Source organism: Prenolepis imparis, unplaced genomic scaffold (assembly GCF_030444845.1).
Source record: "Prenolepis imparis isolate NDT839.2.m4 unplaced genomic scaffold, iyPreImpa1.0 SCAF_4, whole genome shotgun sequence".
Lineage (NCBI taxonomy): Eukaryota > Metazoa > Arthropoda > Insecta > Hymenoptera > Formicidae > Prenolepis > Prenolepis imparis.
The window spans coordinates 9,076,881-9,090,549 of NW_028141162.1; the positions used below are offsets into that span (position 1 = coordinate 9,076,881).

General features: G+C 38.1%; 2 protein-coding genes across 11 annotated transcripts in view; both read left to right on the forward strand.

Moving 5' to 3' along the window:
- The window catches only part of LOC145935313 (neurobeachin-like), a 134,753-nt gene that overhangs the window by 112,192 nt on the left and 8,892 nt on the right, over positions 1-13,669 (forward strand). The window lies entirely within an intron of this gene.
- Rg (A kinase anchor protein rugose) overlaps positions 1,362-13,669 on the forward strand; it is a 185,724-nt gene continuing 173,416 nt past the window's right edge. For 9 of the 10 annotated variants that reach the window (XM_083036504.1, XM_083036507.1, XM_083036511.1 and 6 more), the window contains exon 1: positions 1,362-4,674. In XM_083036504.1, the coding sequence (XP_082892630.1) occupies positions 4,471-4,674 (204 nt within the window). In that variant the 5' untranslated portion in view covers positions 1,362-4,470. The remainder of the gene's footprint in view (positions 4,675-13,669) is intronic. The other variant, XM_083036505.1, reaches the window with a different exon arrangement.

A 13,669-nucleotide genomic window follows, 5' to 3' on the forward strand; every position in this document is an offset into this window, starting at 1 on the left:
AAATGTGCAAATTTAATTATTAATGTTAAACAATCAATGATTCCAGAGTAAAACAAAAAAAGAAAGAATTATTAAACGGCGTAAAATGTTGACATTTCGAACAACGGATTTAAAGATAATAAGCGCATAAATACGATTGAAAATTAATTATTTTATATCGAACGAATTGCTGAATGGAAAAATTAGTAGAAGAGGACGAAATAGGTCAGACGGCTTTGTGTATGTGTGCGCGCGCGCGCAATAAACGAACAAAGGAGAAAGATAGAAGAAATTCTATAAGAAGAAAAATACGTCGATTTAAAATAATTCTATGGGAATTGCGATAGAGAAATCAATAAAGAATCTTGAGGAAAATGGGACAAGTGAACAAAAAGAGAATAAGCGATCTCGAGTTATAGAACGGAGCTTTCGGAATAAAAGCCAAATTGTACTGCGATGCAGTAGTGCGAATCATACACGATCGTAGGAAAGTCGAAAGTCTATTCGTAATAACAGCGTAATTCGCAAGCCAGATAAGATTTCTTTCGAATTTCGATTTCGATTCCACGGGTCAAGAAGTACGAGATGTACGTATGAATAATCCGTACTTTAAATACGCGAATATCGTTTAAATAAATATAATATGGTCTGTTTTCGTTTCATATCAATTTTGATTATAATCGTGCTGATTATAATTTCTTCTTCATCTTCTTCTCTATAAGTTTACATTCATTATTATCATCTGCCGACAGAGAATAAACCATCCTTTTACAAATGTCTCTTAAGAAATACCGGAAGATGCATTAAGGCGATCGCCAGTCAGACGACACAAGCGCAATTCATCCGCTTGAATATATCCGACCTGGCGTAAAAATCGCCGCTGGCTTGATGCCGGGTCAACGGTGCAAAGCGCAAAGATAGGTACGCAATGAAGAAACGCGAGGCGCGCGCGACTACACGCGGATGACACGAGGAATAGAGAATGCGATAAAAGAACGCGATAAAGCGCGGGTGGGCAAGAGAGTTCGGGGAGAGTTGAAGGGAGGAGAGGAACGAAAGAAGCGTAAGAAGAGGGATGACAAAGAATAAGACCGACGTACAGCGTCGGTCGGTAGTAGTATAGGGGTGAAACGGCGAATAGCGCCCCGCGGACAAGGGCGGCTAAGAGGTGACGAGGGGGCGAGCGTTCGCGCGAGAGGACACGGAGGCGAGGGGGGAGAAAGGAGGGGGTAGCCGGTGGATTTTGCGAGAACGCCGCGCGCGGCAAGGGTCGGGGGTGGCGCCGCGGGCCGCGCCGTCGCCCAGCATCCCTCGTTTCCACCCGCCCACCCTCTCTCTTGTAAAGGCGCACCCTCACGCCGAGAGTATTTGCTAGTCATACGCTGGCCCGTTGCGAGCCCGCTGATATAACTGCGCTGCTCTCGTTTCTCGGCCAGTTGCGTTTATATTGTTCATCGTAGTGTTCATCGCGATTTATCTTTATCGATCCGATCCCGAAGAGACGCGCTCGCAAAGGATTCCGGGTGGCGAATGAGATCTCGTCGATCGGATCTCGTGTCTTGTTCATCGTTTGTTCATCGGTGAACGAACGTGAAAGGCGCGAAAAACGTGTCGTGTGATTCTCGTGCGATTGTTTCTTCCTCGAAGAAGGCGGTCGAGTATACGCATACTCTTAACGGTATATCGATAAAGTAACGTCAACACGTCGTGATATTCGCCGGATGGTTGCTCACATGGCTCATGTTTTGTTTCTGTGACCACCTTGCAGCACAACTACGTGGCTCCCTCTCGATCGTTGTTTCCGCTTGCGGCAACGAGCTGCTATCGTATCTGAAGCGCGCGCTTCAGCGACCTCGTGTACAAGATCAGCGTTCATCTTTCGCGATAGGAGGATTCGGGGATAGCTCGTGGAACGTCCCGCTAACGCAGGATGCCGGGACAACGCTGGTACCAACAGTGAGATGTCTGCTGATAGACGTAGCGGTAGTAGTTGTAGGATCATTGACGCGATTACCGAGTCCTTGATCAACGACGTGGCTGTCATCGGCAGCGGCAGCGCGTTAACGTCCAGCGTCTCAAGCGACACTTCTCATTCAGATGAAAGCGTGTGATTGACATTATTCCGATCGGCTAAATCGCTGTAATATCGAGAATTTGCTTCAGATTGCGTTCTCCATTCTCTCTCTCTCTCTCTCTCTCTCTCTCTCTCTCTCTCTCTCTCTCTCTCTCTCTCTCTCTCTGTCTCCTGCTTCTAAACTTTGACGACGAAGCGGAATATCCGCGGACGGAAGTGCAACGTTATTGACGGCGTTAAGCTGACGGCGACAGCGTTCGCCGTTACGTCCAGACGCAGTATAAAGTGCATTTAACGGCTCTGTGATCGTTGACGAGATAGGACGTCTTAGATGAAGAAAGAAGTAGAATAGAAACGACATTGGGAGGGATTTTACTGTTCTAGACAAGAGCTTGAGAACTTTTATCCTTTGGAAAATCGCTTTTTACGAGATCACTGGAGATCTTTGACAAACTTACGGCGATTGAATAGGGAGATGGATACGTTTTTGATTATCGGCATCTGCTTCCTCTGCTATGAGATGTGCGATTTAATAAGACGATACACCGGCCCGCAGGCGATAGAAACACATCGCCCGGCGGAGACGACCATCAAGGCATCGCCTCCGCAAAAAGTATACTCGATTTCTCGCAACATTTAAGGGCCTCGCGCCTGTTGCCCGCAATAAAATCGCACGCTCTTCGGCTCCGCGAGATTCGAATAATTTTATTTAGAATTGTATATTTTAACATCTCTGTGTTAAATTTCGGGAAATGAGTCGTTTTGTGTGAGCTACGGGGAATGGAAAGGATCCTTAGCTGAATCTCAAACGGATATAGAATCCCGCTGAGCCCGAGTAAATGGATGGCTACATGAGATGGATTTACAGTTCCGTACAGTGATAACAGACGCTCGTCTCGGAGATTCATGATGTTTACGGAGGTTCGGGGCAGCAACGCGGTCGATAATGATTTGTCAGCTGTTACGTCAACTGAAATATAGACCAACGGATCGACTAATTCTTGAGAGTGATGAATTCGTAAATGTGAAAGCAACAATTTGCAATTTGCGCTGATAAACGTGTCACTTCATTCAAATGTCGCGAACGAGGGGAATGCAAGGCGCGCACTAGGTTAAATCGATAAAAAGACACAGTGATAGGGCGATTTCCCTAATTAACGTGATGTGTTAGAATCGAAAATCACTGCATTATTCATTATTCGTGAGGTGTGCAAATGTGCGAGCGACGACAATACGCGATCATTCGACACTTTGTGTCGCGAATACATAGAAATATCGACAGCAATGAGTTCACTCGAGTAGAATTGGTCGCTAAAGTGAGCACAAAGCACGTCGCGCGACGTGAAAAATAGAGGGTGGGTCGTCGTTAGGCTTCTGAGACTCAGTAAGTGACTCAGTGATATTGATTGAGACATCGTGGCTGATAGTCCGCCATAGGGAGCGAGGGAAAACCAAACTTGCTTAACGAACTTTTCGGTACGTGTCTGCGGATATAAACTTTGCGACGTTTAGTGCCGAACGCCAGTGCAACCGCACGAAATCGCGACGTATAAGCAGAGAGTGAAGTTTGTCTTGCACGCGTCAGCTAAACCGGCGTTGACGTGTGAATAGTAGCGCGCCGCGTTTTCCAAAATATAACACGACATCCTACCCGCATGTCTAACATTCGTAGCAAGAAGGAGAGGTGCGATAACATTGCTTTAACACAGTGATTGTATATGTTCACTGCCCGTAACTCAATCTTGACGTTCGCGGTCGGAAAGTTTCTATAGATTGTAATAGACTTACTATCCGTTCGCGGTTAATGCAACGATATGTTATAACGCAAGAACATTTTGTCGAGATTGGAAGCGAAAAGGCCCCGACAGCTACAAATATAGCAGAGTTCAGCGAAATTAAATTGTTATAGAATGTTACCGCAGTTTTGCAGTTGTTTATAAAGGTTCGACTGACCTGACCTTTAAGAGGCAGGTGTTGTTAATTAATAAGTTTAATATGTTTGAAGTGACCCGCTGTCAGTGAAATAAATTAAAATATCACTCACACTACTTTTATCTACAACGTCCAGTGAAAAGGATCCAATAATGTCAAATAAAAGCGCCGAATAAATTAAATTGCCGCGATATATTCTCTCTGATGTCGTAAATAATGTTACTCTCGGTGAATATATGAAAACCCTTTTCGACGATTGCGAGTGTATTTTCTGATCAACTCAAGTGGTAGCTCTCATGCCGAAGGATTTAACGCGACGACGAGAGACAAGACTTGTTGACTCATCGCGACGAAGAAGGGGAGAGGACCATGACTAATGTTCGATCTCGGCTTCAGAGTTCGATGTTCCGACGCTACGAAGTGACCCCTTTCCAGCCGATATTCCGAGAGAGATCGAAACGAGAAAACATCGAAAATTAGAAGACATGGACTCGCTGGAACGTCTAATGAGTTCCCGTCCTCACCATCCGGCTCTCACGGCGGCCACGCGATCACAGAACGCCTTTGTACAGGCCAATCTCTGTTCCGTGATAGGCCGCAAAGGACGACACCTCAACGGCACCTTTTGTCTAACCGGGGACACGATGGAAGGCATCATACAATGCCTGGTCTTCCTCAAAGCTTTCTCGGTAAGGGATCCGTTTCTGTTTTACTTTGCACTTCATGTCCGTAAATTTTTTCTATTAAGCGATAAGAGATTTCCTTTCCCTCGATGCCTTCTGTGATTTGTGTCAGAAGAATAATATATTATCCGATGCAATAAATTGTGAGCTTTCCATATTAAAAGAATGATTAATTAATGGGCCGAGAGATATATGCTCGTGGAATTTAGTACTACAATTATTCTAGCTATGCGTATATATATATATATATATATATATATATATATATATATATGTGTATTCTGATTAGATTTTAATCAGAGATTAACTGGAAATAAACGATTGTTCATTTAAAATGGTTCGTAGCGAGACAACGCTGCTTACACTGATTCTATGGTAATAAGTTATTCCAACAATTAATTCTCGTATGTTATCTCGTTGAACGCGTTTAAGAAACTAGGATTGTCTAATTGCATACCATTTGTCGCACACCAAGAGAGAGAGGGAGAGAGAATGAGAAAGAGATTGAGAGAAGGGGGAGAGAGAAAGAGAGACTTAGATATCTTTATTACGTGTCACTACTGCTAATTAGTAATTACGATTTATTTTGCTTGTGTTCTCTTACTCTCGCTACACTTAGAAGATTACTTTCAGCGTAATAAATTAAAGCTCTCTTTGTAGTCCATTTCATTTTGTGATTTGCTGCGTGTGCATTTACGCAAGTGCGTTTACGGGTACATAAAAGCGCGAGCGTGTTGCGAGTTTTTACGATGCGATTTACTTTATCATTGAGACGAGGGGACAATAAGTGGTTAATTATATTAACAAAGTACCAAAGTAATTTAATAGACTACGGTTTTCCACAGTTTAAGCGTTCAGTTCATTATTATGCTTCATTATTAAATGGGGCAAGCTATTATCATATTTTATATCCGCGAAACTTGTATAATTTTAAATTAATTTGTAATTACATTTTTTAGAAATTCTTATGTTTAATATATTTAATATATATATTTTTGTTTATTTTGGACATATATATACGTTTCAAAGCAGTAATCATTAGACAGCTGTTTTACTAATTTAAAGTATACTACGGTAATGTGTTATGAAATATTCTTTGCGCGAAAAGGAGACATGTCTTTGAGAAGACGAATAAAGTCAGGGCTTTTATGTATAGTTGATACCTTTTAAAATAACAAGACGTCTTACATAGTCTTCTCTTCAGAGAAGTAGAATAGCAAAGAACACACTGAAGCGAAATCGATAACGAGAATTTGGCGCGAGGCAAAATTATCTTGGAGTGCCGTTCCCGTAAATTGAAAACTGTCGGTATACTAGAAACAGTTTTCCGTACACAAATAGAAACATAATTTACATCAATTTAACTTTTATCAAGGAAAATTCAATTCGAGCGGAAATTTCTGTGTTTGCATACTAGCGATTGCTTATTAGATAGTTGCAGAAAAATATCGCAGTTATAGCTTGCATGTTTATTTTTTTCTAAAACTCACTACATATACGCATCTCTATCATTATTTAACATTATATATTTTCTTTACTTGTTTGAAAGAACTTGTTGCTGTAACGAGAAAGAAAATGTAAGAACAGATAATCAGCGAAAATGTTACGCAAACATTAAAGATTCTGATATTGTATGCAAATATTCATTTTGAAAAATGCAATTAGGAGATAGATAACTGCGAGGAATTAAAATAAATAAATAACATAGCACATTTATTAAAATGTTTCGAAGTTATCAACGTGAAGATAATCTATGCTTGACGTCGAAAGATTGATTGATTAAACTTCAAATATTCGTGAAAGATGCTTGGTGAAATATGTGTTTCCTTTTTATAATTGGATCGTTGATGGACACTTTGTAGAAAGTTTCAGTCAAGTTATTTATATTCAGGCCCATGTTGCTGAGATCGTTAATTAACGTTATCAATTTTGTAGTTAATATTACAAGTCGACGTTAGGTTGCGAGGCGGTTTTCGCGAATCGATCTCGACATCGCCTTTCTGCTGCGTAAGATTTTCATCTCAAAAGCAAGTATTGAAAGACGAGCATGCACTTTCTTGAAGCAATAAAGCCTCCGATGTTGTTTTCGACTTGCATGCCGATACCCGGAGCAAAAAGCTTGAGAGTAGCGTCTCGAGAGAAATTTAAACTCGGAATTGCGAAAGGAATTGAGCTTTCCTTTGACCAAACTCTCCGCTGAATTGGCGCATGGTCGAGTCTACGGAACGTCGTTTTGCTTAGTATCGTTTCATCAATCTCGACCTAATTTAATTTGCGAGTGCGTCCGTCCGCCTCATTAAAGCTTGCACGTCCTAGTACCTTTGATCAGTCGCAGAAATTAAATAACATAAATAACGTCAAACCGATCCAATCAAACTCGCCAATCATCGATCAGAACATTTTTATTTACACAGAGTATATATGTATGTATATGTGTGTATGTATATATATGTATATACACATATGTATATATAACGTATTTAAAATATCATTTTAATTTAGATTGCGAACATTTGCGCGCGACGCAAAAGATTTTTCCGCGCATCGAAACCAAACCGATAATTCCGCAAGCAGATTAAAGCTGGATGATACCTTCTGACTTATACGGATCATTAATCAAACGTTTTTTGCGAGTCCATCCGGCTGTTACACACGACTGTGCTGATAGATGCACGCGGATGGTGTAAAAATTTACAACACCTCGAGAATGAACGCTTTTTCTCGTCCATGTTGCGTCGCGTTTATCGCCACGGTTTACGGTGATAACTTTTTTCCTCGGTTACCTCAGTACTCTCTCATGCCGTCCATCGAGGAAGTCTTTGGTACGCGTCTTATATAATCCCTGTCATCGCTCTTGTTATCGACATCGTTGATAATGTGGCCGGTGTAGCATCGCTCTACCTTTACGTCGAGCGGATGGCGGTTCTGTCGCACGTTCGAGATGAAGGGCGAGACGAGGGCGACGATAACATCTCTATAAAGATGCCTATGAATTTTTATCCGATTCGCTCACGGGGAAACGCAAAGAAACGATAATTCTTAATAAAAAAAAAAAAGTACCTACATCTCCCGGCCATTCCCGCGCGATGATAAAAGTTTTCGATGGCATTGTGCCATAACAAGGATGTTTTTGTGATTCTATCCGATCAACGAGAAGGACTCGATTGAAGAGACAAGATATTGCCAAAGCGAAAAGATCGTGGATCTCGCAAAGAAAGAATCGCGTCTCGGTGATTCTAAGAAACTTTGTCGGCATTAAATCTAATTTAATAGATAAAATTATTAAACAATTACATATATATAATATATTTATTATTTCTCTTTCTATATCATCTTTACGACTGGCGGTTTTTAAAAAAATATATATTATTATTTTTTTAAAAATATATATTATTATTATATATTTATTATTATATAATAATTTATTATATATATGTATAATCAAAATTAAAGTAGTATTATCATTGGTTATGATAAGTGATAATTTTGTTTTATCTTCTACACATTGTCGACTCTACTCATATATATTGATTCGATTCCATATTGATTCTGTAATGATTTGATTGAAAACTCAACAATGCTTAATTTTGAATCATTAATATATTTTATTTTAACTGTAATGCACGCTACGCAGAAAGTACTTTCTCTTGTAAATATTTATATCTGATTAAAATTCAGTTTAAATATAATTTCACGTTATTTCAATGCGAACGAGAGTCGAATTATATTTGCAATACAAATTATTATGTATAATGAACAAAATAAATTCTATTCAATAACGATTTGCATCAGTATCTGTTATTTTATTTTTTCCCTTTATTATATATTTATTGTATCATTAATTAGTAGCGCGGTCTTTATACAATATTTTACGTGAGAGCATTATGAGATTTGTATATATTTATTATGTAGGAAATATATATATATAATATATATTTGAACTTAATCGAACTTTCTGTATCTAGATTTTGCACAGGTTTACACACATGCGAAATCGTTTGTGATTGTAGTGAATCCTCACCACATCGCGACATATCGTCTTGGCAACGATAAGTCTTGGAGAGAAGTTTATGCGACATAAGTTCTCGCCCTTCCGGGAGGAATATATCGGTCTAGGAGAGCTATAGAATATCCGAGGGACGCGAATACATGGGCTTCAGATTTTCTGAACCTCCCCTTAGGTTATGAGAGAGGATTTCACTTTCCCGAAAACTATTTCTATTAATTCACGGGATACTATTCGCGTTTCCTGACTAGAATTTATCATGCGCTCACCGGAAATAATCAATATATCAATATTAATTAATATTACCAAATTATTTTATCTTTCGTCGATAATGAATAAAATCATATTTTTAACAACGTCAATATATTATGTTATTTCTATATTTAAAAAATATTTTTATCAAGATATTATGATAGATACATAAAATACGTAGTTCTGAAAAAATGCACAATTTTTAAAATAAATGACGGTAGATTGTGTATTATTTTTTTTCAGAAATAAATAATTTTGTTACATAATTATTCGTTTGCATCAACTTTGTTCGTCACTCATAATGCAATCACATTGTGGATATCTACGTTACTACCGTATACGTTTAATTAGAAATTATTAATAATGATTTTTTTTTAATTAAAATTTTAATAGAAACAAGCTCTCAAAGAGCATCAAGCTTTGAAAGTTATATTACGGAGCCTGTGTTTGATCACGAAATAATCCATTGGTCTATTACCGAGCGTGAATGATATCCTCGTCGACGCGGAATCTCGCTTTTCCAGGAAATCGAATTACACTCCAAAAACTCTCTTCTCACCCGGATATTCGATGGATATACCTCTGTACTGTTTGGCGTGTATATTTAGGAATTCAAACAACTCGCGTATATACACATGCACATAAAATGTTATTTCGCTGAATGAGAAAAACTCGCATATCACGAAGGACTGTGTGTGTTTATATAACAAAAATTTAATAACGTGTAACAATGGTGAGATTGATTGTGCGAAGAATATCGGATGGAGTGTAGTGCAGAATATATCGTTATTGGGATATAGAAACATATCTATATGGAAGTTGTCAATGCGATAAATAATTTAGAAAAATAAAGAAATTGAAAATAAAGAATAAAAATAAATAATATTGCAATTTAATAAACCGATGATAGATATAATAAATCAATTTATTGTAATTAAACTTATTTCCCAGGTACTGCTTGATGGATGTAAGTTTAAGTAGATAATGAGATAAAGAAGAGAATTTGGAGTTTCAAACATAACTTCTGAGAAATTTTAACAAGATTAAAAGGGAAATAAAATTTGCATTTCGATGAATATTGAACAAACGAATGTAAAGAAACATATCATCTCTGTTATATTAGATACTTGTATGAAGTTTTCTTTCACTTACTAACAATATCTACAATTTTCACACAAGATGCGATTCGCTTTATCATCCACGATCCGAACGAACATACCGGACACGAGGGTAAGTTTTATCGTCCCGATATCGGGCACTTTATGCCAACTTCCAAGTAGACATGGACCTGGAATTTATAGCTAGTGCACAAAGACGACTCCCATGATGATATCCCGCATGTTTCTAGGAGGAAAAAGTGAGGAAGTAAAAAGTTAACATTTCCTTCTTGAAAGTACTCATATTCGATTTTTGTTTCATACTTTAATAAATAATTCATACTTTAATAAAATAGTCAAACCAGAATAAAGTGAGTTCGTTTTATGTAGGAAATATAATCGCGAGTTTTCCACATTATTTCTTAAAACTTGGGGGATATCCGTGCTGACTGGATCAAAACTTTATCATTTTATGATTTTGAAGTTGCAGCACAATAATATCATATCCGTTTATATTTTACCTTGTCCTTGACTAATATAAACCTAGTAAGATAGATTCTACCCTGCAATTAGAATTAATAGCATAGAAGCAACTCACGGTTACTATTGTATTTCCACAAATCGAATAATTAATAATCATGTCTCTGTTACTCTGTATATGTTGGTGTCAGTCGATATCCTCGCGGATTCGCGGAATATGGAGACGGATACATATGCTGTGTGTGTGGAAACAGACATCACAGAATATGATATATCGTCGACACTCTGTGTAGATACTAGTGAACTAGTGCTGTTGTTTTTGCCGGACAGACCCCCGGAAGCTCGCGGTCGGGGTTTCATTTGGCGGTTGTGCAAACACCGATTCACTGTCAATAAACGGTCCCATTTCAACGTGAGTGCACGAGCACTTAAGTATTCAAAGTTGAATTCTATGGCACGTTATCAATGCCCGCCATCTGTTACCGCGAAGCACCCTTGCTCGTCGCCTCGCAGCGGATCATCGCCTTTAAGATCCTCCCCAAAACCTAAATTAATATTCGCCCGCATGTAATTGCGAGCTAAATACGATTAAATTGCTTAGTGACGGCCACAGCTCGGCATGTTTCTCGTAATTCAGTTAACAATAATTCAATATACATATACTAAATATAGACAATTTTTTGCTCAATTAAGATCAGATTTAATAATGTCCAGTATAAAGCTGAGTAGAGCTATCCCTTGATAAACTGCAAGTTAATTAATTTGCGCAGTATTAAATTTTTTCATTCAATAATGTCTATATATCAAAATATATATATATATACATATGTGTGGGTTTGTGTAGGCGTGTGTATATGTGTGAATATAGATAACAATTTTGATATTACTTTTTAAGCTTTATAATTAATTTTCACAAAATCTACGCAATAAAACAACATTGTATGATTTAAAATATATCAAATTATTTGTAAATTTGGTTAATTAAAAAAGTCACTAGCATTTTTTTACTTTTAAACTGTGTCGTAAATTAACGTTGAAAATTATTCGTAACTTTTCAGCATTAATTCCGTAATCGACCAGTTTTAATAAAATGCACCGGGATTTTCTTCTTTCTAGGCGATGGACCGTTATTTTCATCGAAACGCTAACACTTCCACATCCGGTATTTTACATATACGCACCATCTGTTCAAAGTTGAGCTTTCTACTTCTATATCACGCTCTACGAAATATGAAGCCAAATAAACCACAAAAACCGCCGCGTTATTAACCTCCGAATTATCAAATAAAATACCAGCGTGTTAAAAAAGAATTTTTATTCGTCGATTAGAAAAAAAAAGTCCGTGCATTGTAGAGTTTTATAACATAGTCTCGCACGGTGGCGATTTTTCATTTGAACAGATTTGTAACTATATAGAGAAGGGTCAATTTTAATTATTTAAAATTTTTTAAATTACAGAATTGAATATCGGATGCGTCGTGCGCTATTTTACGTTTCACGAATGACACGAGAGATTTAACATTCCGTCTAGCTACAGACGACATGTCAGATATCACAGTCGAGAGAGCGAAATTATGCGACATTATCTTTCGTCGCGTATTCTCTCGCGCAGTAGCGACCGCGAGCGCAGTATTGCGAGCGCTATTCAATTATTGATAAAGAGAGGAAGTCGGAATATTTCGATAAAAAAAAAAAAAAGAAAATCTTGCATTATTAACGAAGCCATTATTGGCGTGTTATAATAACGCGTTGCGGAAAGTGCACCGGTATACCGCCGTTTCATCTACAGGGATTTGTATACACGATCGAACTTATAATTACGAGATATGTACCGGATTACTTGCCACAGTGTTATTTGCCGCGTGGGCATAAATATTCACTGATGTTTCGGATTATTTGGAAAAATTAATCATTGCCTCACGTGTCGATTTGATAAAAAATTGTCCGCTAATTTAACGATATATCGTCGATGTATGTATATAGCGTGCTCGGAAGCTATGCTAATATTTGCAACGCGTTAATGGGAACCGCGAATCTGTTGTTCCAAATCTACTCTCGTTCAACCATCACACGTGAAAGATTTATTTCGCAATATTACTGATATGACTTTAATATCGTGCCAGACAATGCTTGTGCGTTGCGAGTTGTCAGACTTACGTCTGACATTTATTTTGCAGAGCTTATGGAATATTTTTTTACAAGCTTTTTGATTAAAAAAATCGTAAATATTTAAATAAGATCTTTTGTAATCGTGACTCCTATATGAGGAATCATGGGTAATCGTTACATCGCGCTGCTATATATTTTACGACGTACTTTATATTTCGCGATTGTTCGAAGGGTATACGCGCGCAAAATTGACAGCGTTTTTATGTCAGGATGCGCATATGCCAGATATGCTCGCATGGCATTATCGTGATGCGAAAAGGCACACATTTAGATTTTAGTAATATTACCAATATCAACGCAATATAATCGCACTTTGCATATATTATAGCGTATGCAGGTGGATGATAACCGCACGCTGTTATTATTTGTAAAATATGCACGGTGGTGAACGTGTGTACGTGTCGCAAAGCCTGATATCACTCTACACACGTTTACGCTGATCCCGGTGTTGTCTGCTATCAATTTTCAACAATATTCTATGCGTCACTGCCGCGCAGCCATTTTCATCTATATGTCCCGAGAATTATTTTATACCGAAAATACTCTCATACTCCGTGAAATAAAATAGTGACTTGATACATGGCGTATCAGAGTGAAATACGGAGAAAATTATTATTTTGATACTACTTTAATTTGTCAACGATAATGACAAATTATAAAATAGTTTGCACTTTATTAATACGGAGATTTAATTTTAATATTTAAACTCATTAACATTTCAACTCATGTATTGCATATCGTTTACGATAATTAGTGCACGTAGCATTGTTCAGAAATTCATCTCCCGGTTGCCTGACCGCGATGGAACAATACGGCCTGAATCATGCCAATGAAGATGCTAATGGAGAAGATTAAGCAATCTCATAGGCGCACGACATTGATAGAGCTTGCATCTTATACTCGTCATCTTGAGATAACGCGGACTGCGCACGTGACAAGGCTAGGAGTCAATAGAAAGGGTATGATCGCGGTGATCTAGATGAAGCAGGGGGAGGGG